General features: G+C 64.7%; 3 protein-coding genes across 6 annotated transcripts; 1 reads left to right on the top strand and 2 right to left on the bottom strand.

Annotated features, from left to right (window-relative positions):
- Positions 1–38: 38 nt before the first annotated feature.
- On the bottom strand, positions 39–15133 carry SLC4A2 (solute carrier family 4 member 2). Of its 2 annotated transcripts, XM_054593454.1 has the most exons (23): positions 15009–15133; positions 12290–12403; positions 10417–10582; positions 10043–10284; positions 9844–9962; positions 8178–8404; positions 7914–8056; positions 6832–7012; positions 5342–5477; positions 5092–5257; positions 4860–4974; positions 4535–4719; positions 4225–4450; positions 3888–4103; positions 3656–3804; positions 3350–3544; positions 2268–2537; positions 2065–2154; positions 1682–1848; positions 1057–1310; positions 797–966; positions 356–529; positions 39–261 (listed from the first exon to the last, which is right to left on the bottom strand). In XM_054593454.1, the coding sequence occupies exons 2-23, from the start codon at positions 12338–12340 to the stop codon at positions 181–183; spliced, it is 3723 nt and encodes a 1240-aa protein (XP_054449429.1). In that variant the 5' UTR covers positions 12341–12403; positions 15009–15133; the 3' UTR covers positions 39–180. The 2 variants fall into 2 exon arrangements, with proteins under 2 accessions (XP_054449429.1, XP_054449430.1); XM_054593455.1 differs by lacking the exons at positions 12290–12403; positions 15009–15133 and adding an exon at positions 11615–11641.
- Positions 15134–16562: 1429 nt separating this feature from the next.
- On the top strand, positions 16563–20589 carry CDK5 (cyclin dependent kinase 5). Its single transcript, XM_054593456.1, has 12 exons — positions 16563–16673; positions 17311–17399; positions 17505–17572; positions 17711–17771; positions 17870–17926; positions 18615–18710; positions 18845–18919; positions 19077–19173; positions 19335–19404; positions 19952–20012; positions 20122–20202; positions 20321–20589. The coding sequence occupies exons 1-12, from the start codon at positions 16637–16639 to the stop codon at positions 20405–20407; spliced, it is 879 nt and encodes a 292-aa protein (XP_054449431.1). The 5' UTR covers positions 16563–16636; the 3' UTR covers positions 20408–20589.
- Positions 20590–21639: 1050 nt separating this feature from the next.
- ASIC3 (acid sensing ion channel subunit 3) lies at positions 21640–25398 on the bottom strand. Of its 3 annotated transcripts, none has more exons than XM_054593463.1 (11): positions 24865–25398; positions 24015–24165; positions 23751–23878; positions 23325–23526; positions 23159–23215; positions 22905–23052; positions 22490–22581; positions 22328–22407; positions 22163–22234; positions 21955–22013; positions 21640–21831 (listed from the first exon to the last, which is right to left on the bottom strand). In XM_054593463.1, exons 1-11 carry the CDS (start codon positions 25396–25398, stop codon positions 21669–21671), a joined length of 1686 nt encoding a protein of 561 aa, XP_054449438.1. In that variant the 3' UTR covers positions 21640–21668. The 3 variants fall into 3 exon arrangements, with proteins under 3 accessions (XP_054449438.1, XP_054449441.1, XP_054449440.1); XM_054593465.1 differs by having other exon boundaries at positions 21693–21808; XM_054593466.1 differs by lacking the exon at positions 21955–22013 and having other exon boundaries at positions 21640–21808.
- Between the last annotated feature and the right edge of the window lie 1057 nt (positions 25399–26455).

Here is a 26455-nt window from a genome sequence, read left to right on the forward strand (position 1 = left end):
CCCAGCACCTCAGAGACCAGGCCAGGGGCGGGTGGGGGCCAAAGCACTTTACTGCGGGGGTAGGGGCAAGGGGGCATTAAATTATTCACTTAAATAAAAATGAGGAGGGAAGGGGATGGGAGGGCAGCCCCAACCCGTTCCCTCTGTCCATCCGTCCCTCGGCTGTCCGTCCGGCAGCAGCTACACAGGCATGGGCATCTCATTGTACTCGTCCACACCCTCCCGCTCGTCGAACACCGGCTCCGCCTCATTGGCGTCCAGCTGCGGGGGAGGCAGGAGTCAGGAGGGTGGACCCCAACCAGGACATGGGCAGGGACCACAGAGAGGGGCGGGGGTGGGGGGCAGGCGGCCTTACGCATTTCATCTCTCGCTCGGTGAAGATGCGGGTGAGCACCACCATGCGCAGTGGCACGGTGAGGATGAGGATGAAGGGGAAGGCCAGGGAGGCGGCTGTGGACATGACGGCCCAGAGCAGGGCCAGGCAGAGCAGCTGCAGGGCCGTGAACAGGTGCATACGGAGGGTCCGGACCTGGAGGCAGGCAGGGGGCAGTGAGACGGGGTGAGCCCAGGCTCCCCGCAGCCACCAAAGGCCAGGTTCCTGGCGGGCCAGCCGGTTCTGCCACGTCCAGAGGACTGAGGACCCCATTCCCCTCCACAGGGGCAAAGACAGAAGCGCCTCCCAGGCCTGCAAAGACTGAGCGGTGGCTGGCCAAAGGAGGTTGATGGGGGGTGGGAAGGTGGCCCACGCTACCCAGGAGGGGGCGGGGGCACGGGGCCCTTCCAGGTGGTGCCTCACCTTCTTGACATAGGTGACGTCCGGGTGGTGTTTGGGTGGCATGAGCAGCAGGTGCAGCCGCTCGTAGAACTGGATCCCGTTAAGGGAGGTGACTCCCATGTACAGGAAAATCCCGAAGAGCACAGCCAGGGGTATCTGCCGGAGCAGGTCCCCGATGACGATGGAGAGGCCTGGGGAGCAGGGCAGAGGCGGTCATCTGCAGACTCCCCCTGCCGCCCTGCCACCCCCCGCAGACAGGTGTGGGTGAGGGGCGAACGTACCCACAAGCAGGGCGACCAGCAGCCCCGTCACCCGCTGCTCCTTGACCTCCTGGATTTTGGGTTTGTCGCCGGGCGCCACAGCCTTGCTCATGACGGTGAGCGCGTTGGCGTGGGTGACGGAGCGGACGGTGGCGGCGGCCAGCCAGGGCAGGCCGAAGAGGGCGCAGATGCCGCCCATGGCCACGATGAGCAGCAGGTCCAGGTGGAAGCCCGAGCCCTTCTGCAGCATGCGCTCCTTCTTGGAGATGATCAGCCTGTGCAGGACAGGGCTCTCTGAGGCCCGGGGCCCCCTGGGCAGGCAGCCGGGTCTTCCCAGGGCGCCCAGCTAGTGGCCCGTTTTTGGAACCTGGTGGCCCCCTCCCATTCCACCCAAGGTGAGAGTGGCATGATGAAGCTGAGCCCACTCTGCACTGCCTCCCGCCTTCTAGGACAGCTCCCGCCTTGCACTGGGCGCATCCCAGCAAACATCAGGGGGATCTTCTGCCGCCTACAGAATACACTCCAGCGGCCACTTTGGCGCCTGCCCTCCCCACACCCAATGCAGCGCGCGGCCGGGCTGCGGCCCGGCCACATGCCACCAGGCAGCCCCGGCCGGCACAGCGCCCCCTCGGGCAGGACCGCTCACGTGGTGATCTGCGTCTCCATGAAGATGAGGATGAAGACCAGGAGGGCGGGCAGCAGGCTGGCCACCATCATCCACACGGGGAAGGAGCTGTTCTCGCCCAGGGGGTTGATGACCCAGCCCCGCTTTTCAGGGGCCGTCACCGACAATCCACTGGGCACGTTCAGCTTCTGTGGGTGGCGAGGAGGGGCGGGGGTGCAGGACCAGGCAGTGAGCCTCGGAGGGAGAGCCCCGAGCTGCCCCAGGCAGGGTGAATGCAGAGGGCGCGCAGGGGAAAAGGCCCAGGTCTGCCCAGTTAGGAGGCAGTTCCAGAGCTGGGGCCACAGGGGACCCTCCAGTGCCCGGCGCCACGCAATGCACTCGCTGCTGCGTGTGCTCGGCCTTACCTGGGTGTAGGTGTCCTCGATACTGTAATCCACGAGCACCATGATGAGGATCGCAATGGGCACCCCGAAGTCCCCAATCACCCGCCGCACCTGTGGGCGAGCACCACGCTCAGCTCGGAGGCCCCTGCCCTGCTCCAGACCGGACCCCTAGTCACCCACAGCTATGCCCGGCTCCTGCCTCCTGGGGCCTCCATCCCACGCACCCGGCCAGGGAAGAACCGGCTGTTCTTGAACTTGCGCAGGAAGAAGGCGATGAAGAAGGTGCCGGCCATGAGCACCAGTGACAGCAGGGCCGTGTTGGGCTGGCCCCGGGGCCTTCCCGGCACAGAGGGCCCGGCCTGGCTCACATTCCCCGGGCCCAGCGTGGGCCTTGCCCCAGCCCACGTGCTATTCTCGCCGTCGTCTGCTGCGCTGCGGGCTGCGTGGGAGCTGTTGGCGACAGAACAGCCATGGAGGGGATGTTCCTGGAAGATCTGAGGAGAGGACAAAGGGCTCTATCAGCAAGACTGGAGTAACTGCGGGGCGCAGCCACATGCCTAAGGGGACAGGTGGGGCCGGAGTGGCCAGCGGCCTGCACAGAGCTTCTCTGTGGATTAAGAGAATGGCCCAGCTCTGGCTGGTGTGGCTCAGTGGACTGAGCTCTGGCCTGTGAACCAAAGGGTCACTGGTTCCATTCCCAGTCAGGGCACAGGCCTGAGTTGCGGACCAGGTCCCCAGTAGGGGGCGCAAGAGAGGCAACCACACATTCATGTTTCTCTCCCCCTTTCTCGCTCCTGTCCCCTCTCTTTAATAAATAAAATTAAAAAAGAAGAGAAAATGACCCAGAGAACCAAGTATGAGCACAGTGCCACTGAGGATGAGCAGAGAGGCTGGCCTTCCTCAGAAGGGCGCCGGGCGGGGAGGCTGCAGCCCGCCCTGCAGGGGCAGGGTGTGGGGCGGGGAGCCTGCCGCAGACGCGGGTCTGCTGTGCTGGCCGTGACTGCGTGTCCTCTCGGGGGCCTTCTCCTTTCTACATTCTGGATCGTTTGCCACTTCAAACAAAATTACCTTTTCAACTAAAACTATGTTTTTGAGATTGCTTGCCAGCCCTGCGGACCTGGCAGGGCTTGGAGCAGGTGGGGGGCAGGAGAAAAACCAGCCCGCACTCTGTGGGCTCCCTGGGCTGTGGCTGGGGGTGGGGGCCTCCCTGTCAGTAGAGAATGGGGGAGGGGCACATCGCCCCCGGGCTCCCTCCAGTCCCGAAGCCTCACCCCTCCCAGCCCAGCGCTCAGCGGGACCTGCCCACCTTAATCAACTTGTAGAAGGTCTCATAGATGAAGATGAGGGAGATGAGGAAGGCAAAGATCTCCTGGGTGAAACGGGAGACGAAACGAACCAGGAAGCTCCCCTCCAGGGCCACCATGAGCAGGGCCAGCAGCACCAGCCAGAAGCCGATCCACACGCGGCCCACCAGGTACTCCAGGTCGTTGTTGTTGCAGAACTGAGGGGCGGGGTGGGGGAACGTCCCGTCAGGCCCGCAGAGCGCGGGCTAACTGGGCGCGCGTGCTCCAGGGAGCAGAGGGGCAGCTCCAAGCGGCCTGTGGACCCTCACCGAGAAGAAGGCCTCCTCGAAGACCAGCAGGGGCCCCGAGAAGCCGATCACCAGCAGCGGCTGGGCACCCAACAGGCAGAAGACCACACCCTGGAGCGCCGTGGACAGGATCAGCTCCGACACCCCAATCAGGTTCTCCGTCTTCTCTCCTGGGGGGGGGGGGGCAGGAACCCGCTCAGCAGCTGGCAGCCGGGCCCCGCGTGCCCCCCGCCCCGCTGAAGCCTCTCCTTACCCAGCAGCCCCCCGAAGGTGATGGCAGGAGACAGGGCTGCGAAGTAGATGAAGATGACCGCAGCCAGGCACTGGGGGTTGAGCGCATCCCGGAAGTCACTCAGGTAGTGGGGATAGCGGCGCCGCACGTCTCGGATCAGCCCCCCGAAGGGCCGGCCCGTCCGCCGAAGGGGATCGTCTTCCACTGTGTCCGTTGCCTCTACCATCTGCAGGAGCGCTGCAACCCAGGCCTCCATCAGGGCGCCCGCCGCGGCCCCCTGCTCACCCCATTCTCCTCAGAAAACATACCGACCACCCGCCTCCTATCCCAGGCAGCCCCAGCCTGCACTGGCCCGTACCCTTATCTTGGGCCGACTTGGGCTCCAGCCCAGCCCCTGGGGGCAACAGCCGGCCCTGCTCCTCCCGCTTCTTGAGCATCTGGCGCTGGAAGTGCGCGACGGACCGCAGCAGCTCCTCGCCCTGCACTTCCGAGGGGGGCAGCACCACGCTGCAGTCCAGGAAGGCGTTGATGGCGGTCAGCAGGTCCTCCCGCTCGTCTGCCAGGTAGGCCGCCTCGTGGAATTGCTGCCGAAGCAGAATAGGGCCGGTGAGGGCACAGGCCAAGGGCCTGGGGCCTGGGGCAGAGCTGGGCTCCGCAGCGGGGCTGACCTTGTCAGACATGAGGGTGGAGATGGAGCGGCCGATCTCGTGGTAGTCCATGTTGGCGCTGCTCGGGCCCAGCAGCAGGAAGAGGAAGCGCACGGGCACAGGCACCTCCAGCACCGCGTCCAGCTCCACCGCCTCCCGCAGCCGCACGAAGGCCATGGTGGGCCGGGAGAGGAACTCCACGCAGCCTGGGGGCACGGGCCGCCATGGGCAAGAGTGCGGCACAGGCCAGCTCCCAGCCCCCAGCCCCCAGCCGGGGGCAGCCCGAGCAGGGCAGGCCAGCCGCCAGGACTCCCGCCCCCAAGATGGGCCCCACACCCCCACATACCCACGAGGACCACGGTGGCCTCGGCGTTCTCGGGGATCTTCTCCAGCAGTTTCAGCTCGTGCTTGGACTTAGAGCGTGTGATGCCGGCTGGCGGGGCTGGAGGCGGCAGCTCGCGCTGGGGATGCAGGAGAGCGGAGCTCAGCCCAGTTGGTTCACCGCTGCGCAGCCGGCGGTGGCGCCTGCCGCCTGCCGCCCGCGCCCCACCCCCAGCAAGGTTGCTGCCTCCGCTCACCTCTCGCTCCACCTCCAGCTTGGTCTCCGGAACACCCCCAATGAGCGGCTCAGTGACGTGGGGGTCGCTCTCGGCACCCTGGGCGTGGTGATGCCCCAGCAGGGAGCCCAGGGAGCCAGCAGAGATATTTCGGGGGAAGGAGAATTCCTTCTCATCGCTCGGGTGGCTGGTGGGGCAGAAGGCGGAGAGGTAAGAAGGGCGAGGGCAGGGGCAGCGGCGGGGGAGCAGGGCACCGCAGGCTGGGTCTCACCTGTGTTTCAGCAGCAGGGCCCGCAGCACGTTGGCTCTGTCCTCCGCCTTGATCTGGTCGGAGATGACCATCTGCTCCACCACCTGGTGGGCCACCCCAGGCAGGGTCTGCTGGTCCAGGTCCAAGAGCACGGCCCCTGGAGGAAGGAGGACTCAGGGGGACGCTCATCCCCAGGCCAGAAGTGCAGGGCCGGGGGAGAGCTGGAAACAAGGGCGGAGCCAGGTGAGCTCGGGCCCAGGGGCAGTGAGCAGGGCTGGAGACCCGAGTCCCATCCCCGCCCCCGCAGAAACGTCACGGGGCTCAGCAGAGGACTCGGAACCCCAGCCATTAGAGAGGGCACCTGGGCTGGGAACTGCCCGGACATGCCCTCCAGGAAGCCGGCAGCCTCCAGGAAGCAGGCAGCCTCCGCTGGGGGCCCCGGGTCGCCCATTTGGGCAGAGCCCGCTCTTCAATGCTAGAAAGTCCCTCCTCCCAGGGAGCAGCGCGCCGCCTCCTGACATCCGCTCTAGGGCCAGAGCTCTGCCCTTCGCAGCACAACAGAGCTGCCCCGGCTCAACTTCCCTACATCCAACAGCTGTTTACAGGATACTTTTTTTGTTTTTTGTTATTTTTTTTAAAAAACTTATTTCTTGAGAGAGACGGAAGGCAAAAGAGGAAGAGAGAAACCTTGATGTGAGAGAGAAACATGGATCAGTCACCCGTACGCACCCTGACCTGGGACCGAACCCACATCGCAGGCACGTGCCCTGAACCGGGAATCGAACCAGCGACCCCTTGGCTTATGAGACGATGCCCAACCACCTGGGGCTCACAAGACACTTTCTAGATCTCACCGCACAAGTCGCTACTCTGAACAAGTGGAAGTCCTTCCGAAAGTTATCAGGTCATTCTTCTGCCAAGGTCAACTTTCAGAACGCCAAACCAAAGAACAAACAGATCCAAAAGCCCCTGAGCGACCCAAACGGGGGTCGCAAAGCCTGGCACGAAAGCACCTGCACTTGGGCACCTCCCCCAAAGCACTTGGCCTCGCTCACAGCCCGTTCACCCCGTTCAGAAACGACCGACAGCAGGTTTGCCGTCCTCAGCAGCTCAGGGACAGGGCCGCCCCCCCCCCCCGACAGCCATGGGGCGCGAGGCCCCTGGAGGGGGGACAAGCACAGAGCAGAAACGGCAGGCAGAGCTCAGGGGGCCTGCGGTCGCGCGGGGAGGTTCCCACAGCCCTGTGGGTGGGGCCGCCCCAGAAGGCTTGCCGGGTCGGAAAGACACCAGCTTCAGTTATTTGAACTCATCACTTACAGAGAGCAGTGTCAGGCCCACCCTGCCACCACCCAGGGAGAGAGGTGATCCCGAGGGCTCTAGTGACATCGATCCCCGTGTTGCCCAAGACACATGTGGGGGCCGTCTGGTCCTGAGGGAACCAGCTCAGGGGAAGGATGCGGCATCCCGGGGCCAGGACAGGCGGGGGCGGAGGGCAGGGCAGGACGGGCTACCGTGGGCCAGGGTCCGGCGGAGCTCCAGGAGGCTGCGGAAGGACAGGGAGGCCACGTGGGGCTTCCCCCAGCGCTCGGTCTCCTCCTCCACATCCTCCTCAAATTTGATCCAGCGCGCGGTCTCTCGCCACTGAGGCTCTTGGTTCTTGTCCAGCAGCAGCTCATTCAGCTCCACAAACACCTTGGGGTGAGATGAGAGAGCGTGGCAGGGTCAGCGCCACCGGGGGTCCCCAGAGGCTGCTCGCACAGGAGCGGCGTCAAGGTGGGCGCCACGTGCCTCTGGAGAGCCCCGGGCACAGGCACGGGGTCTGGGCAAGTCACTATCCAATCAGAGACTTCCTTTTCCTCATCTGCAACATGGGAGCAACACCACCCACCTCAATGGGCCCTCAGGGGGATTATAAGGAAAAGCACACAAAGCCCTGCACCCCGAACACGCGTCCATCAGCAAGTCCTTGGTGAGCAGTTGCTACAGACACACACAAGCGCGCACGATCCCCCTCATCTGCATTCAAGAACCGGCAGAGCTGAGAACACAACAGCCATCGCCCCTGAGGGGAGCGACTGGGCGGCGGCGTGCAGGAGCCTTCCGAGCAGGAAATGGCCCGCGTCGAGGAGGGTCACCCGGCTGTGCACAAAGCCCTCAAGCACTCAACCCGAGTGCACTTTACTGTATGTCTATTAGACCTCAATAAAACGGTTCTCAAAACCCACGGCAAGGGTCAGGGTCCAGGACCAGAGCCTCGGAGTCTAAGAGGGGCAGCATCACTAGTCCCTGAGTGACCTTGGCCGGTTGCTGTCCCAGATTTATGGCTGACGCCACCTAGGCCATCAAGTTCACAGACTGTGGGAGGATCATATGAATCAGAGGTAACCACGTTCCGGAAAATGACGTTCACAGCCCCGCAGAGCTGCCCCGGGGGTCCATGGACACCCCACTGCCAGCTGCCAGAAAATGGCCACGCTGCCCACTGCCGCAGGTGGCGTCCCTGGGGCTCGCAGAGGTCACTGCTGGTCCCGGGGGCAGGGGAGGGGGCCGTGGGCAGAGGGAGGAAGCACGAGAAGCTGAGGAACAAACGTACCTCGTGGGGCTTGTGGGGGATCCGGGGCCGCGCCCGAGGCGTGGGGCCAGACTCGCGTCCTTCCCGGCCGCTCTGCGCGGACCCTTTGGCATTCTTCCGCACCAAGTGCCGCCGGACCCCAGGAACATCCTCAAACCGGTGGCCTGGGAGGCAAGAGGGCAGGATCAGGTCCTCCTTTCTCCCAGCCCGGTGCCCCCCGCGTCCCTCACCCCCCTGCCCCACCCCCACCCCCGGCGCCGGGCGTGGCCCAGGACTAGCACTCACTCTTCATGAGGTCCAGGTCCGCCGTGGCCAGCGTCTGGGCCTCGCTCTCGTCCGTGGGGACACGGGGCAGCAGGGCCTGCTCGACCCCGGTCATGCTTCCGATGCGCCTCCTCTCCTGCAGGTTGTAGCTGCGGTGCCCGGGCTGCCCTTTGGTCAGGGGGCGCCCCGAGGCACCACCATCGTCACCTCCTGCTGCGCCGCAGGCCACCGCCTGCTCCACCACGGCCCTGGACAGACAATGCGGCCGTGAGCCGGGGAGGTGGGTGTGCTCCTCGGCCAGGAGCCACGCAGGAGGACCCCACCTGCCGAGCGCCCCACTCCGGGGAGTGCAGGTATGAAAGACAGAATTCTACAAGCGGACGTTCACATCGGGCCCTCCCCTCCGCTGGCTGTGCCCCGACGCAGCACATCAGCGGCTCGGAACAGACTCCTCAGCAGCACAACTGAACCGAGCGAGAAAGGCCACTCCTGGGATGCGTGGTGGGGCACGTCTGCAGCCACCACCTGAGCGGCGCGGGCACCCTCCTGCCCTCCTAGAGGCTTGTGCCTGACCGTGGGCCACGGGGCCCCCATTTCTGGCCCAAGAGGGTCAAGGATGGGGAAGTGAGCTTTGAGGCCACACACACAGCACGTCACTCCTCACCCGGCACGGTTTCCCACTCCCTCCAAACCAGGTGCCTCCCTTCTCTCTGCCACTGCCTGTGTGTCCTGGGCCCCACCACTTCCTCTAAACCACTGTCCTGGTGTCCAGCACCTCCTACCCAGTCACACCTATGACCAGAAACCCCCAACCAGGCCGTTTCGGCCTACGCCCACCCTGAGTGCCCTCGGTTCTGCTCACGTCCTTGCCCACAACCTGAACCCCTTCTGCAAAGCCAGGCTTTCTCCGCGGCTTCCCCGGCTCCTCCTGGCCGCCCGCAGACCCGCGTCCGCAGCGCAGACCCAGCGCGACCCGCACAGCCCGTCCCCCCTGGCGAGTCTGTGTGCACCCTGGAGGGGCACCGCGTCCTTCGCTTCCTCGCAGCCCTTCACACTGCCTGGCACCCAGAAAACAACGAGTCTGCGATAGTAATGACCTTGAGAACAAGTTCAAAGTGATTTCCTCCAGGCAGCCCTCTCTGGCTACCACCCCCATACTCCAATCACCTGCTCGTGCTGACGCCATGCCCGAACCAAGCGTCTTGGCATAGTAACTTGTACTGGTGCCGTTTCCTGATGTGCCAGGCAACCGGGGTGGACTGGAAGCTCCCCAAATGCAACAGGGGATCTGCCATTTGTCTCATGCTCTTAGGGCCTCAAGGGGTGCTTGGAGGTCACTAGACCAGTCCCTGACCCACTGCCTGATGCCTCCATCTGAAGCCTGGGGTGAGGGGAGGGTGGGGAGCAGGGGGCAGTGTAGATGGCACACCTGTTCCGTGCCAGCCTAAACCATTCCTAAACCTTAGCTCGCTCCACCTCTTAATCCCCACGCCTACCTCGTCAGAAAGGTTCCATTATTCTTGGTTTACCGACGCAAAAGCAGGCTCAAAGGGGTCGCTCGCCCGAACAGCCAGAGAGGAGCAGAACTGGGACTTGAACCCCAGCCTGCAGGTCCTGAGGCTCTGCTGCTTCTCCCCCATCAACAGACTGACAACCGCAGGGGAGGTCTCTGACTGGGGACACGTACCCAGTCTGGGCCCCTTTGGTGGCCCGGGGAGCTGCCTCCTGGTGGGGCGGTGGCGGCGGCGGAGAGGGACTGGTCCTTTCTGCCTTCCGGTCAGTGCCTTCATCCTCCTGAAGAAAGAACTGGAAAAGGGACCCATGGAGGCTGAGGAGACCAGGCCAGGACCCCCTGGGGGTCCCCCAGGAGCCCTGCCCCCACTCACCTGCACGGAAGAGGGTGTGGAGGCAGGGGACGGCTGGGTCGGTGCCCGGGCACCCTCGGCCTCAGCGGCCTCATCCTCGTCTTCCTCTCCCTCCTCGATGGTGGGAGTCTCCCCAGGGGGAGAGGCTCCGGGGCGCCTCCGAGACTTCCGTCCTGGGCCCTGGGGCGTCTTGCGGCGCCGGGTGTCCGGCGGCAGGTGGGTGGACAGTGGATGATGGATGTGGTGGGAGGACTGGCGATGGTCTGCAGGGAGACAGGCCGGCTGCTGGCAGGCACAGCTTCCCTCCCTGGCCACCCTGGCCCCAGCTCAGGCCCCTTCCCTGGTGGGCGGTTGAGCCGAAGAGACCCTGTCCCCACTCAGGGTCTCGCTCTCACATTCAAAGTCTTCCTCCCCATAGCTGCGGCTTGGCTCCTCCGCTCCGCGCGACCCGGCCTCCTGAAGGATCTCCTCGAACCGCTCCACGCCCAGGGTACGATGAAGCTCGTCCTCCTCCTGCTCCGGGAAGCCCGGGGCCACGGGGCCCAAGCTCTCTGGCTCTGGCTGTGAGGAAGCGGAGGGGAGGGTCCCAGGGGCTCATGAGGTGCTCACCCCAAAACCCCGCCCTGCTCAGTACTGGAGACAGGGTACCGCCCAGAAGCCTGCCGGCTCAAATGCTGGGGACTCATCCCCCTCACCCAGCAGCCTGTCCCCTAAGTGCAGGAGACCTGGACTCTGGCTGTGCCCATCCACACGGCTGGGGTGGGGGACAAGGGGCTGCTCGGGAATCTGGACAGGAGTCCTGGGTGTCCAGCCCGTGGACCGGGTATGTGAAATGGGCCGCTCGCGTGGCTGATAGTGAACACATGCTCCTTCTGGCTAGAGGCAACTGACCAGCCTGAAAGTAACTTCTGGAGGCTCAATGACCTGCACTGGCGTCTGAGTCACACTGAATGGAGCCCCCCCATTCACCCGGGCCACAGCCGCACTCCTGGGGTCCCTCCCGTCTCCCTGGCCCCGCCCCTCCCCCCCACTCCCCCCCCCCACCTGAGTCATGCCGCAGGAGGAGCAGCACGGACTGCGGTGGCGGTGGCGCTTTGGAGAGCTCTGCTCTGGGCCTGCTGCCTAGCCAGCGGCCTTGGTCCAGCCCCCCACCCACCCCCTGCCGGTCTCGGCTCCAAGCGCGCCAAATATTTGCTCAAGAGCTTCTGAACCTGAAGGGCATCAAGATCTCAAAGGGCGGGGTATGGAGTTCCCTCCGTGGTGGCTCGCGCACGCAGCTAGAGCAAGGAAGAGCAAGAGGGGGCTGGGAAGAAGGGCGGGGGACGGGGAGACTCCGCGGTGGGGACAGGAGCCGCTAGGGTGGCAAGGATACTGGATACCGGGAGAGGGAGGGGTCGCGGCTGCTGCTTCCCAGCCCATCTCTGCAGCTCTGGCCCGGCAAACCCCAAGCGTTTGCCCTCCCCCACCAGAAGGAGCACGCCGGCTGGCGGGAAGGCAGAAGGAGGTGCTGAAGCGAAACAGAGAGCCGGGAGGTAGCCCGCGCAGGAGGCGCTGGGGGGGCGGGGGCGGGCAGCCGTCAGGAACCCCTCGCACCTGAGGGCGCAGGAGGAAGTCCATGGCAGGCAGGGGTGAACTTGGGAAGGAGGGGGAAGGGACCGGCCTGCGCCCCTTCTGGGTCACGTGCCCGCTGGGCCAAAGTGACCAATAACGGGCTGATTGTGGCACTCAGGGTTAATCATTAGACTTCCCAGGAAAATCCAGAGGGGGCCACGTGGGGCAGAAACCACGTGGGGTGGGAGGGGCGGAACTGGGGAGCACGTGGGGGCGGGGCGGGGCCAGGGGCAGTCACTGGCTAGTGAGCTCCGCCCAGAACCACTGAGCACTGACTGACGCCTTCTCTAAGGGGGGGCGGCGACGGGGGTGAGGGCTTGGGGGAGGGGGGTGTCCAGCCAGGTGGTAGATCCAGCGTCCCCAAATTCTTCTCACTTACGCTACCATCCGGGTCTTCAGTCAACATCCTGAACTCCCTCCCCAGAGCTAGAAGCCCCACGAACTGCCCACCACCGCCACCAATACCCATCTCAGACCCCTGCCCGCCCCCCCAAGGTTGGGAGACGGATGGCAGCGCTCCTCAGGGATCCCTCACAGGTTCCCCTCGCTCCCGAGGCTACACACACACACACACACACACCTGATGGGAACCCTCAGCGGAGCACCTGTGGAGTGAGGCGGGACAGTAGGGTGGCTGACTCCGGCGGCAATACTCACAGTTCGGAAAGAATCTGCGCCCGAGGCGGGGCGCCGGGGGGCGCTGGTCATGGCCAAATCTTAGCCCTTTTCACTGTCGCTGCGGCTTTCAGGGCAACAAGGCGGCGGCATAACCTGGGCGGGGGAGAGGACGGAGATCACCGGTGAGAGCAGCAGGGCGAGGGCGACGGGGGTGCCCGGGGCATCCTGCAGCCCTTCGTCCAGCCCAGGCAGGAGAGGACAGGATGCGGGGCTTTCCGCCGGCGGGCCTCGAGGAGTCTCCCAGCGGGGCTGGGACGAAGGGCCTCAGGGTGGCCCTGAGGCGGCAAGACCAAAGAGAGGAGTTCTTTATAGGAAAAAAGACGAATAGAGAGAAAGACTGGCGAGGACTGGGGCCACTCAGGGCCGAGGGCCGAAAGAGTGAGGGGTAGAAAGCAGGAGGTGGGAGAGGCCGCCAGAGGAGGAGGGGCTCAGACCTGGAGAGAAAGCCGCGCGATGGATGTGGGCGTGGGGGGGGGAGGGTGAGACAGAGGAGGGAGAGAGGGGAAGGACAGGCTGAGCCAGAAACGGGAGCAGCGACCGGGTGGAGGCAGGCGGAGGTGGGCTGAGACCAGGGAGGGGGGTGCTGGGGAGCGTGCGATGCCCCTGGAGCAGGGACGTGGGGAGGAAGGAAGGGAGAAAGAACTCTGGAGAGAGTCCAACAGGGCAAGCAAGTGGGTCAGAGGAGCCGGCCCAGGGCGGGGAGGAGGAGCAGGACGGCGCCCCCTCCCCTGGCGGGAGGGCTGCAGGCTCCCTGGGGGAAGGGCAGGAGCCCCGCTCCACTCACTCAGTGGGAGGGAAGGACAGCGGGCACAGGCCGGGCACAGCTTTATACTGGGGGGGGGGGGGGGGGCACGTGACGAACCTGGAGGAGTGTGGGAGGTTGGTTCTGCCTTCAGGGGCTGTCCTGGTGCCCTTCCCCCACCCCTCCCCTCAGGCCAGGAAAGTTTGAGTGGCAGGGCTGACGCCCGCCTGACTGTGACTGTGACTGTAGGGGTGTCTGGGGGTGAGTCGCAGTTAGGGAACCTGACCAGTGCACATCGGGTGCCCACTCACAGTGGGGGAAGCGCAGGGGAGCGCCCAAGGCTCTCCGAAGGTGACAGTACTGAAATGCCTCAGGATGTTATTGGGGAGGCTCAGGGTTGCCCAACTTAGGGCTCCCTTGAGGGTAAGACAAGCCAGTGGAGGGTCAAACAAAATAGTTCTGGGTGGGGGTGAGGGGCCAGTCCAGGATGGGGAGCCTGGAGCGACACATTCCTGGCAAGCACTCCAACCCAGCTGACGGCTCTCTCCACATCCCCCAGCAGGACTTCAGCCAGGGCACGTCTCGTAGTGGGGAGAGAAGGGCACTGGGGGTGGGACCCTGGTTGGCAAAGCCCGTGGAGCGCCCCGAGCACCTGCAGGTGCCCCCCTCTCACCTCCAGGCTGTGTTCTCACTCAATGTGTTCCTCCATCATCCCTTTAACACCCCTCCCGCCCCCTCCCCGCCGTCCTAGAACACAAAGCAGCTTCTGTCCAGAGCATCGGTGCCGATAATCCGGGGTGGGGACACATTCCGGGGACCAGCCCCGACCGGCCCGAGGGATTAGCATCTTTCCCCCGGCCCAAGGGATTAGCCCCCCGGACCGCCACTTGGGCATTCCCCAAGTGAATTCGCACATTCCATAGCTCTTCGAGGTGGGGTTGGCGGCGGTGAGGCGCGGAAGGAAAACGGCAAGTGGACCCTGGATTTCAGGCAGCACCGCCCCCCCCAACCCAGCGCGGAGCTCCCCTCCCAGACAGGCCAGGTCCAACTCTCGGGGCTCCTCTTTTCCACGCCCCCCCCCCCAGCTGCTCCCTCTTCTGCCCGACCCCTTGGTCTTACCTGTCCCCCACCCCCCCCCCTTCTCGGCTCTCTCAACCCGGAGGTGGGGGGAGAAGGCCCCGCGCAACCCCCAGGTTCGACGCCCAGAACAGGACGCCTGAAAGATAAGAGTACGGGGTCGCAAGGGAGAGGTGCCGTTTGGAGCCCGCTCAGGAGTTGGGAGGGCCGGCGGCGCCTCCCGGAGACTACCCCCTCCTGGTGGCAGGGGGCGCGGCACCCTTGCCTTAGGTGAATTCTAAGTAGCGTACCCCGGATCCCGCTCCCGACCAGCACTTCCCTCGCCTCCCCATCCTTCTCCCTAGATCTCGCTTTCCCTAGCCCCAGTCTCCGCCCTTCCCTTCACTTCCACTCCCTCCCGACTCCAAGTCCTGAGTTCCCCCCTCCTTCCCCTCCTCCCTTCCTCCGTCCGCGGCCCTGGCCCTCCCCCGCCGCCACCTCTCCGCTCACCCGCTTGCTCTGGACTTCGTGTCCCGGGGGTCTTGGGGTTTCTCCCCCTTCTCCCGCGCCTCCGTACGCTCCCGACGACTCCCCAGTGCCCACCTCGGGGCGCGCCCCCGCCGCTCCCAACTTCTCCCAACTCAACTTTCCCCCGCGCGGCGAGCAGGCCAGCCCCCTGCGTGCGCGCCCCCCCGGCGCACCGTGCGCGGCCCCGGCGGGTGGGGAGGCGGGGAGCAGCGGCCCAGACCCGCGAGCGGAAGCGCGTTTCCAGGCACCGCCAGGCACCAGAGCCCCGCGTCCGGGAGGCCGCCGCCCCGGCTTCCCCGCACGGGGCTCGAGCGCCCGGGGGACGCCGTCTCTTGGCCCCATTTAGGCACCTCTGGGCGGAAAGGAGCCCACCTTACGCTGGGAATCCCAGGGATAAAAGCGGAGGCACAAAGATGATCATGAAATTCGGGACGGAGAAAGTTGAAATACAAATGTATCCGGGTCAGGATTCTCTCGTACGCGCCGTCCCCACCCTTTCCAGTAATCCCAGTACCTCGTAGAGAGCCCTTGTCTTTGCCTGGGGGATAGGGCAGGGCGGGGCGGGGCGGGGCCAGGACTGAGAGGTGCTGCCGGCTGCAGGTTGGATGCCCAGTACCCTGAGCTGGCCTCGCCTCTCCCAATGTAACGGGTGGGGGGTTGGGGAACTTCTGCCTCAGCGAGATTCCTGCGGTGACCTCCCTCCCTCCTTGAACCCAAGTCATAGTCATCACCTGTCATTTGAAAATCCGTGTACTTCTGGTTTCCCCAACTGAAATATAAATTCTCCCAGATAAGGTTTATACTTTTTGCTTCTTTTCTATAGTCTGCCACTGGGTGAAGGACAGAGTCGTGAATGCAGAAAACGTTCAGATATAAACGAGTTGATTAACGAATGGTTAGCACCAACTCTAGTTCCTGTGCCATGTGCTGTTGGGACCGTTTTTCCTCCCATTTACAGCCCTCAGAAATGCAATCATGAGACAATTAGAGAGCAGCGCAAGCAAATCTATAATCAACTCCTTAAGGGATGAGGTCAAGGCTGCTACAAGTGTAGCCATCTGTCTGTGCTTCTGTCTGTTGAGGGCGGTAACCGATCTTCCAGCCCTCAGCCACACCCTGGCTGACTAGTAGGCTCACACTCTGGGGACTGGCATGGGATGGGGGGCGAGGGGGCCGGAAGACGACCCTCAGTGCTCTTGCTAGTCTGCTTCAAGATGTCAGAGTGAAGAGAGCCAGCGGAGTGGGGTGGGCTCCCAGCTGACCAAAGGGCCCCAAAGAAAAGAATGGCCTCTGACGTGTGTTAAATCCAGTTGCAAAAGGAGCACACCTGCCTCTCTGCCCAGCCTTGTGTCCATAGGGTCCCCGTAAAATCCTTATCAGAAAGACATGTTCCGGAGTCATTTCCTAATCAACCCTGGAGTCACCAGATGGCCTGGGGAGAGCTGGAAACCCGTCTTAAGATTGTGTCACGAGGTCGTTGGGACCTCAACACGATCAGCCCGGTCAGAGCCGGGCCACCTAGGCCCGGGATGCAGGCCGCCAAACCCCAAACCTCAGAGAGCGCCCCACCCCCACCCCTGACGCATTCTGGAATGTGTAGTCCCGGAGAGCCCTTTTTCATAAAAAGGTGATAGACACGGAAAGTAGTAAGAGCGGAGCACACTGGGAGCCGCGGCGCTAGGCCCGGGCGCTAGGAAAGCGGACACGTGATGCTTCCTGGGACTTGAAGTCCTGGGTTCGCCTTCGCGGTGGAACCGGAGCCCCGGGAAGCGAGGGCTGCAGAGAGCCTGAGCGCAGCCTGCTGGGGGTTGTAGTCTTCTTGTTGTCGAGGGTCCCAAGCATTACTGGGGAACCTGGCCGTTTTAGGACTACAAGCTCCAGAAGCTCATGCGCAGGCAGGAGGGCGGGGCAGGGCCGGAGCTGGGGTGCCGCCTCCTCTGCATCTCCGGGGCCGAAGTATTAGAACCGAGGGCCCGCAGGGGGTCCCCGCGGCTGCCGCGATGCAGAAATACGAGAAACTGGAGAAGATTGGGGAAGGTAATGGGACCACGAGATGTTCTTGCAAGATCTTCTTCTGCAGTCCTTGCATCTCTGGCTCCTCTACCATCAGCAATGCCCACAGACTCCGACCTCAGCGCTTGCTGCAGCCCCGGCCTGGAGCTCAGCACTCCCGTGCAGACACCAATCCTCCCGTTCGCATTCCCCGCAGACGCCCCCTCCCAGATTTAGCACGCCCCGCAGGCCAGATCTCTGGGCCGCGGCATTTCCTGCATTTCCTACCCCCAGCCTCACACCCGCTTGCAGAACCCCGCCCGCCCCCAGCCTCCGTTCTGGCAGCAGGCGTCCAGTCTCAACATTCCTGCGAGCCCCCATTCGTCTCCCAGGCCCCTGCTCACTATTTCCGGCCCCTCAAAGTACCGTCTTCATTGTAGATCCTCCCTGGCAGCCCCAGCCTCTCCCTGCTGCCTCCCCCGGGGAGCCTCTGCAGCCCCCCCACACACACCGCCACGTCCTCACTCACAAAGCTCTGCCGCGCCCGGCCTTCACCCTGATTCCCTTCCCTTACTCCTCCAGGCACCAAAAAATGACACCCTCCCATGGCGTCCCCCCTCCCGCGAGGGGCTTCTTGGAGTGGAGAAGGGTGCCTCATCCTTTCCCTCACCCCTTTCTCCAGGCACCTATGGGACAGTGTTCAAGGCCAAAAACCGGGAGACACACGAGATCGTGGCTCTGAAACGGGTGAGGCTGGATGACGATGATGAGGTAGGACTGGGCATCTGAGCTGGGGGCTGCGGGGGGGTGCGGTGGTCAAGGGCCTAGGCGGGGTGGGAAGTGACCGTTGCCCGCCCGGCCCCCTCCCGTGTGTAGGGGGTGCCGAGTTCTGCCCTACGGGAAATCTGCCTCCTCAAAGAGCTGAAGCACAAGAACATCGTCAGGTGTGTAGACCTGCAGGGCCCTCCTTGCCTGTGTGGCCCGTCGGAGGCGGTGGGGGCTTCAGAGAGGCGCTGGGCTGGCCGTGGGTGCTCGGGGGCACACTTGTGGATCTGCCTGGCTGACCCTTCTCTTTTTCCCAGGCTTCATGACGTCCTGCATAGCGACAAGAAGCTGACTTTGGTTTTTGAGTTCTGTGATCAGGTAAAAGGGGCACGTGGGCGATGGTAGCCTTGGGAAGGTACAGCGGCCCAGACTGAGGTTCCCCTCGGTCCCATTGCCCCACCCTCACCCCTTTTCAGGACCTCAAGAAATACTTTGACAGCTGCAATGGTGACTTAGATCCTGAAATCGTGAAGGTGAGGAGACTGGCGTTCTGGGGGCGCACGGAGGCCGGGGCTGGGGGGTGTGCTTGGTGCGCCTGCTCGCCGAGCGCCAAGCACAGGCCCTGACCCAGGGACGCTCCGGGTGCCCGGGATGATGGAATCCTGTTTCTCCAGAAGCATGTTCCCATGCTCCCTTTGACCTGACAGCAATGCTCTGTTCTCAACGATACGATTTACGCCTGAGAGATGAGAAAAGGAGATTCGGATAGGTTACTCATTCAACAAATATTTACTGAATGCTTTGCTGGGTGCCAGGCGCTGTTCCAGGCGCAGGGCTGAGCACAGTGCCCCAGGTTCCAAGGGAAGAAATGCTAAATAATAATAAAGCCCAACAGAAGTGCATGGTGATCGTTAGGGTGTGCGTGTTCAAACGAGGCCACGCAGGGGGGCTGGTCAGGGTGGGCTGGGAAGGTAGGAAGGCCCACGAGGTCATATGTTCCCGGAAGGTGGGGACCAGGGCCCCCGTTCACTGTTCATTTCTAATACCTGATATAATACAAAGTCAGTCCTTAGTAGTGAATGAACGACATGTCATGGAGCTTGGTGCTGAAAGACAGGCGGGTTCAAGGCCAAGCCGGGGGTGGGGAGGGGCGTGGGAGCCGCTGCTGGGCACAGACCGCTACCCGGTGGTCTGAGGCCCTCTTTCCCGCCCCGCCCCCAGTCATTCCTCTTCCAGTTGCTAAAAGGCCTGGGATTTTGTCACAGCCGCAACGTGCTGCACAGGGACCTGAAGCCCCAGAACCTGCTCATAAACAGGGTACACCTCCCAGGGAGAAGGCAGGAGGCGGGGGGTGGGAGGTGGATGGAGCCAACAGCCGGACGGTGTGGAGGCTGGGCCGCAATGTGGGCGCACGGAGCCGGCCTTGACACCGCCCCTCCCGTCTCCCTCAGAACGGGGAGCTGAAATTGGCCGATTTCGGGTTGGCTCGAGCCTTTGGGATCCCCGTCCGCTGTTACTCGGCGGAGGTGAGCCGGGGGGCTGGGATAGCGGAGTGCGGGGGGACCTCCCCAGCAAGCGTCTCTCAGCTCCTACTCCAGGACCCAGAACGTTATATTCTCCTCTCTGAGCCTCCTCCTCCCAGCCCTCTAAGTGGGGGGTCCCTGCGGGTGGGGTCTTTTCCAGGTGGTCACACTGTGGTACCGCCCACCGGATGTCCTCTTTGGGGCCAAGCTGTACTCCACGTCCATTGACATGTGGTCAGCCGGCTGCATCTTTGCAGGTAACATGCTGGGGGTCTGCAGGGCGCTTCCCCTTGCATTTGAGCTGACAGATAGGGTTGGGAGGGTCCCCTCTGGGGCTAGAGGCAGGGCCCGGGGAATGGGGTGTCACCGGGCTGAGGGGGGCTTCGTGCATCCGCTCCTCTCCCCTCCTTTCTCCCAGAGCTGGCGAACGCGGGGCGGCCCCTGTTCCCCGGCAATGATGTGGACGACCAGCTGAAGAGGATCTTCCGATATCCTTCCGTGCCCCTTCTGCCGGGCGCTCTGGAAGGGGAGTAACAGGCCATGGAGCTCAGGGTACACGGGGTGAGGGTGGCGTGGGCGGGGCCCGCATGCAAGGGGCTGCCGGCTTCTGAGGGTCAGGGGACGGAGGGCAGAGCAGGGTGGTCACAGCCCGGCAGCGTGCAGCCAGCAGGAGAGAGAGTGACATGCAGACAAGGAGGGACCCCTGCAGGAGGGAGCCAAGAGGGCGCTCCTCCAGCTGGGAGAGGACTCCTTGGAGCGAGGGGCCAAAGCGGCGGCAGGAGGATCTGTGGGAGTCGGGGAAGGCTGGCCGGGCCCCGGGCCCGGGACGTGAGGGTGTAGGCACGGCAGCTCACGTGTGTGTCCGTAGCGCCAGGCCCATGGTAACCACCACGCGAGTGGGACTGAGGAGGAGGGTCCTGTGTCCCGGGGCTCCTTCAGCTGTGACCTGGGGGATAAACGGAGGGAGCCTTCCTGGGAGGAGAAGAGCCCCACACCCTGACCTTTGCACTGAGTGATCCTTGACCCTCTGGACACACTGCTGGGGACACCCACCGAGGAGCAGTGGCCCGCCATGACCAAGCTGCCAGACTACAAGGTGCGACAGGCGGGGGCGGGGTCGTGGTTCATCAGCGGCCCCCCTTGTTTCTCAGCCCGAGCGGCCTCCATGCCGCACACCCCCGGTCTGACTCTCCCTGTCCCCGCAGCCCTACCCGATGTACCCAGCCACAACGTCTCTGGTGAACGTCGTCCCCAAGCTCAATGCCACAGGCAGGGACCTGCTGCAGGTAACCAATGGCGGGGGCAGAGGGTGGTCGGGACACTTGCCCAGAGGGACTCGGGGAGGTGGGGCTCCGGGCAGCTGGTCCCGCCTGACCCTGCCTCGCCTTCGCTCCGTGCCTCCAGAACCTCCTGAAGTGCAACCCCGTCCAGCGCATCTCAGCAGAGGAGGCCCTGCAGCACCCCTACTTCTCCGACTTCTGCCCCCCCTAAGCCCCTGGCACCCGGCCTCCAGGCCGGGGCCTGGCCGCTTCCAGCCCCCTCCCGCGAGGGGAGGAAAAGCAAGGACGCACGGTGTGCTGAGCCCCAGCTGTGCTGGGCCCGCCGGGGTGGAGGCACCCTCGCCCGGCTTCTGTCTCCCTCCACAGACTTTATTTAATTTCATAAATTGGCTCCTTTCCCACAGTCTCGCTGGTGTGGTGGTGGGCGGCCTGGGGGAGTGGGCTTGGGCGGGGGTCTGTGCTCCACTTCCCCCCCCTGTGCAACCCTGCTTCCAGCTGGGACTCGGCCCAGCCGGTCCGTCCGGCCTCGCTCCTCTACGTGGCCTGAGGCCAGAGGCTATGACCCTCGCCCCTCCCGGCTGGACTCAGGGCAGCCTATGCGTCATGCACCCGTCTCATGTGGGCCCGAGATGGTCCTGAGGGACTAGGCAGCCGGTGTGTGAACGGGAGAAAGGGGCTGGCCCTTCCTTGTGGTTCTCCATGTCCTATGGATGCCAACCCTGTCTCTTCCCGCTTCATCCTCCCCGCTCCCAGGCCTGCAGACGGCGACGAGAGAGGCCCAAAGTCGTAGTTGGGTCAGAACCACCCCTCCGTGCACCCTTATCTGTCAGCTTTCTAGCGTCTGGGGTGCAGAGGCAGAGAACAGGGACGGTGGGCTATGGCCGGGGCGGGATGTGTCCTTCCCGGTAGAAGTAGGAAGGACGGCCCCCCTCACTGCCTCAAACTGGGGGCTTTGCTGTTGTGGGGAGTTTGGGGAAACAGGAGCTGTTCCCATAGAGATGGCGCAGGCTGGAGCTTGGTCCCAAATGCGAGGAGAAGAGTCACAATCTCCGGCAGGACAACAGCTTGTGCTCTTGGACAAGCGTCTCTGTCGCCTCCCTGCCTGCTCCCTGCCTCCGGCCAGGCTCTGGGTCAGAGCCCGCTCCCAGCCACTGTGCCCTCATGTGCCCCAGCTGTTAGTGTCCCGCCGCAGACCCCTCCCTGCCTGTGCCCCGCGCCCGGGGCGCCATTCTCTCGGAGGCATCAGCCCAACCAGCTCATTCCCTCTGAGGCGCAAATGGCCGATGCCTCTTCTTGCCCTCCTCCCTCAGAGAGACTTCTGGGGGTTAATGGGGAAGCCCCCCACTTTCCAGACAGTGTCCTCCAGCGGGAGGCTGAGTAGGGCTGGCCCACCATGGCCCGGCTAGGCCGTCTGTAAGAGAAGCAGCTTGGGCCGATGCGCTAGAACTTTATTTGGGGTGAAGATGGCAAAGTCACGTGCAGGCGGGGCTTGTCCAAGGTGTCAGGGTTCCGCCCGGAAGACAGACACCGGGTCTAGAGCCGCGTGACGAGGTAGCAGGTGCGGTGGGAGGCAGAAAGGGTCCGGGAGACGGCACAGGGGGGGGTTGGAGGCCTGCCGGGACACAGGCCGCTGTGCTGGGACGCGGGGGGCCCAGAACTCACTGCCCTGCCCGGCCCCTGCCCTCCTGGACCTGAACTTCACCTTCTAGACGGCACCTGGCCCTCCTCCCTTGGCCCTACGGGGACATTTCGTGTTACCTGGGGCCCAAGCTGAGGCGGGGCACTTGGTTTCCATGGCTGCCCAGCCCTTCCTGAAGCTGTGGGAGGAGGGAGAGGGTCAGAGGAGGGGACGGCCGCCGCCCCTCCCTGCCACTCTTCTTGCCCAGCTGGGAAGGGAGGGTGTTCTAGGCTTGGGGTGGGGGGAGCTCCCAGGGGGAGGCGGCAGGGGAGGAAGAGGGGCTGTTACCAGATTGGTGCTGGAGTGCTTCTGGGAGCGCCTCCGGTTCCAGAAGTATCCCAGGACCCTGTCGCGGAACACCTGGGGGCAGGCAGCGGGGGAGGTGGCCAGCGCAGGCCTTGGCCCTGGGTTCTAGCTTCCTCCCCTCTGCCCGCGCTGGGGGCCCACGCCCACCTCGCAGAGGTAGTCCAGGATCTCAAGGATGGTGAGCAGGCTGGCCCCGATGAACAGCCCCATCTGGCCCCCAATGTCGCCTGCGGAGACCGGGTCACCAGTCAGCTCGCAGCCACCTGTCCGGTCGGCCCCTCCCCAGCGCCCCGGGCACCTTGGACACACCAAGCAGCTCCGGCACCTCATAGGCCTTCTTCTGCTCCACTGTCTCATAGTTGAGGGCCTCAAAGAAGATGTCCAGCACCAGCACGTTCTCCCTGGAGGAAAAGAGGCGGGAGCGTTCACTACGCCCCTCTGGTGCCAGTTGCTGGCGGGAAACAAGTGCCCGCCCGTCCTCTGGTCTCTGACTCCTTCGAAGATCCCTGAGAGGGGCGCCACCGTTCCCGTTTGCGTTTGTAGAAGGCGCCGCATTAGAAAGGTTGGGCAGCTTGTCCGGAGTTCCAGAGTCCTGTGCTGACGGGCAAGCTGGTGTCTCGCCTGTGTGCGCTCCCTCGGCGGCGCGGGGAGGGCACCTGCCCCTCCCAGGTCCCGTGCCCCCCGCCCCGCCCCGCCCCGCCCCGCCCCCGCGCTGCGGGCTCACGCGATGTACGCCTCGCTGCGGTTGTATTTTCGGGCCAGGTAGCGGGCAGCGGCGCGACTGGGCATCCGCACCATGGAGAGCTCCTTGGCGTAGCGCGTGGTGGCGCAGGGGTTGGGGCAGACGCACGCGTCCTTCCGCAGCATGGCGTCTGAGGGCCACAACCGTCCCGATCAGGGCCGCTCCCGCGCCTGCCTTGGGGCGGGGGTCCCAGGCCGAGCGGGTGGGGACGGGATGCAGAGATGCCTGCCCCTTACCCAGCGTCGGGTTGGCGCAGTCCTTGTACTGCTGGGGGCTGCACACCGGCGCGCCACCTGGAGGACGGGCGGGGGGTGCGTGTGTATGCGCGAATGGCCGCTTTCAGGCCACCCCAGGCCGCCGCCCCCGCCCCACCGGCCCCTCCTCCGCTCTCCAGCCCCTCACCAGGCATGTGCATCATTCGGCAGCCGCACTTCCGAGCCACATAGCGGGTCTCGCAGGCCAGGCGACACCCCATTAGACTATAGGGAGGGCTGGGGCCCCGGCTGGGGCTGGGGGGCCCCAGGGGACCAGAGGGTTCCGGCTCATAGTCAGGGTCTAGAGACGCTGAGCTGCAGTCGCCCCAGGGGGGTGGCAGGAAGCTCAGCTGCAGAGAGGCTGGTTAAGGAGGATTTGGGCAGAAGTGGGCGCCCAGGGAGAATGGGAGCAGCCACTGCCCCGCGTGGGCGTGAGGGTGGGGTGGGGCGGGGCGGCAGAGGCACCAGGGACAGATCTGAAGGGCTGCGGGGTTGGGGGCTGAGGTGCGTGTGCGGAAGGAGTGGGTGGGAGCCTTGGTGGGCAGAGGGGGCTCGCAGGTCCCGCAGAGGATACTTGCTGCTTTTGGCAGGACACAAAAATCTGGTAGCCGGGGGCCGCCCCGAAGCCCAGCTGGTCAATGATGGGTGGCTCCTCCTGGGTGTGGATCTGCACGCGGATCCCCACCTCAAATGGGGTCTCCTCTGCGGGGGAAGGGGCACCTGAGGCCTGGTGGGCTCCAGGAGACCCGGGCGGCGGCCCACTGGCCCCGGGGCCACGATGGGCCACGCCTACCTGCCCCCTTCCCCTCTCCCTCCCGGAGCCATCGTGCTCCCATACCCATGTCCTTCCACACGGGCAGGTATTCGTCCTGCTGCACGTCCAGCATGACCTCCAGCCCATTGCCCGCGCCGCCCTGGTGGGTGATGAGAAGCTCCTCCCCGTCTGCACCAGAGTTGAAGGTGTAGCACTGACCCATCCGGGTGAAGATCTGGGGCGGGCACAGTGGGGTGGACCTCGCTGAGGAGCCAGAGGCCCAGCCGGGCACACGCAGGGCCAAGGGACCGCTCCCCTCCCCGTCCTCTGCTTGGGTCTCTTCTGTGAACTCTCAGGCCCAGCCCCATCCTCCCACAGGCCCACGCAGTTGGACCCTCATGGGCCTCCATCGCTCCACCTCATCCTCACCCCCTCTATCCCCAGCCAAGGGCACAGCCCGCAGGGCAGCCTTTCTTTGGAGACCGGGGGTAAAAGGCAGTGGGCCCCCGTGCCGCCCTCCAGGACCGGCAGAGTGTTGAGGAGGCAGAGGGAAAGCCAGCCCTCGCCTCGGCTGAGAGCGGGGTCTTCAGCCCTAGAACAGTCCCACCTGCGGCCCCCCACCCCCAGTAGCAGGGTCTTCACAGACCAGACCTAGCCCAAGAGCCAGCCGGGGTGAACGCCCCAAGCTGGGAGGTGTGACCTCGCACACTGTTGTCCAGCTGAGTGATGGGGCCAGCTTCCTGGGCTGAACAGAAAGGCACCAAGGTTGGGGGGGTTGGGCTGCGGTTCGGCCGGGGAGGAAAGGGCCCTGGGCATGGGCGTTCCCTGGCTGTGGGGGAGCCTGGGCCACCAAAGCTGGGATGGCAGCTCCTGGACAGGGACTGGCCGGCACTCCCGGGTCTCTGGCAGGACAGGCAGGGTGTGGCCAGCTCACCGAAGTGAAGTTCTCGGGCCCACACGGTCGGCCACGGTAGCGACAGTCCAGCAGCATGTCCTCCAGGGTGTGCCCTGCCCGGGCATAGAGTCGGGCCATGTCAAAGGTGGGGCTGGGCATGAAGCCGGGCGGAGCGGGGGCCTGGCCCAGGGCGCGCAGGAAGGCCGCGTGCTCGGAGGGCTCCAGGCCCAGCAGCGAGGGCCCGGCCCAGTGCAGGTCGTTGGGCGTGAGGCGCGAGCGGCGCAGCGGGTTGATGTTGCACAGGGTGATGGCCGGGAAGGTGAGCTGGTGGCTTTCGCGCTCGTCCAGGACCGTCTCATGGTGGAACTCCCCGTAGTAGCGCACCCTCTCCTCCACCTGGTAGAGGAAGGCGGCCAACGACAAGAGCACAGCCACGGCCCACAGCCCCCGGCGCAGGGTCAGCCTCCCTGGGCCGAAGACATGGCCCAGCCCGTGCAGCGTGCAGCTGCTGGCGAACACGCGGATGTCCGAGGCTGGCCGCCGAGTCTCTTCCAGCCCCGAGGGGGGCTTCATGGCTGGGGCCGAGGCGAGGGGACGGAGGGGGCTGCCGACCAGGCTGCAGAGGCTTGGAAGGAGGAGAGGGTCAGTTTGAGGACCGAGGGGGGCTGGCCAGGCAGGAGCAGTGCAGGTGTGAGGCAGGGAGAGGAGTCAAGCCTGGGAACGAGGTGGGGGGGCACTGGCCTGGCAGGGTTGGATGTGGTGACCTGGAGGGTCCCGGTGGCCTTGTCCAGGAGCAGGCCGTGGCTCCACAGGACCCGGTGCTGGCTGGGGGCTCCGCAGCAGAGAGTAGGTCGGGTGCAGCCCAGCCGCGTGGTGAGCCGGGCTGGTCTGCCGTTCCGCTGAGCCAGGGCTGCTGCAGAGGATTGGGTTTCAGCAGCGAGGGGGCAAGGGGCCTGGCAGAACAGCCCGGGGGGCGGGGAGGTCCCTGGGGCCCCAGGCTGAGCCATTAATGCAGCATGGGGTGGGGGGGCACCGTGGCTGTGGAAGCTGGAGGCGCCAGCCAGAAACCACAGCCGCCCTGGTTGGGCTTGAAGGGAGCCCAGAGGCAGTCGGGGCTGGGGGTGCCTGTGGGGTCTCTAGTGTCCTGGCTGCAGCCCCTGTACATGGGGCTGAGAGTCAGTCACTGGCCCTCGGCGGGGCTCCTCCCTCCTCCCGTCTCTCTTCCCGCTAACCTCATCATGGGAGGCGTGTCGCGGGGAGCAGAGTTGGCGCTTGACCAGGCTGGAAGGTGCTGGGGAGTTTGGCGCCGGCTGCCACCTCCTGCCGAGCCCCAAGAGTTCCAACCGCACCGGAAGGCTGGGGCCCCTGCAGGTCCCATGTCCCAGGGGTCTGTTTCTTGAGGGACCCCTCCTCAGGCCCTCCTATCTGAGAGGTTCACCTCCACTGCAGTGGTTACGGGCTCACCCCCTACCCTCCCAGGTAACACATTCCAGCTCCCCCGAATAGCATGGGTGCCCTATGATGTCACATCTTTTTTTTACTTAACATATTCACGTGATATCCAGTACCTGGAAACTGCCATTTTCAAACATCCGCATACCGTGCCATTATGTGGACACACCCTCGTTGG

This window comes from Pteronotus mesoamericanus, unplaced genomic scaffold (genome assembly GCF_021234165.1).
Source record: "Pteronotus mesoamericanus isolate MK-2021 breed Mesoamerican mustached bat unplaced genomic scaffold, CSHL_Meso_final scaffold_409, whole genome shotgun sequence".
NCBI lineage: Eukaryota > Metazoa > Chordata > Mammalia > Chiroptera > Mormoopidae > Pteronotus > Pteronotus mesoamericanus.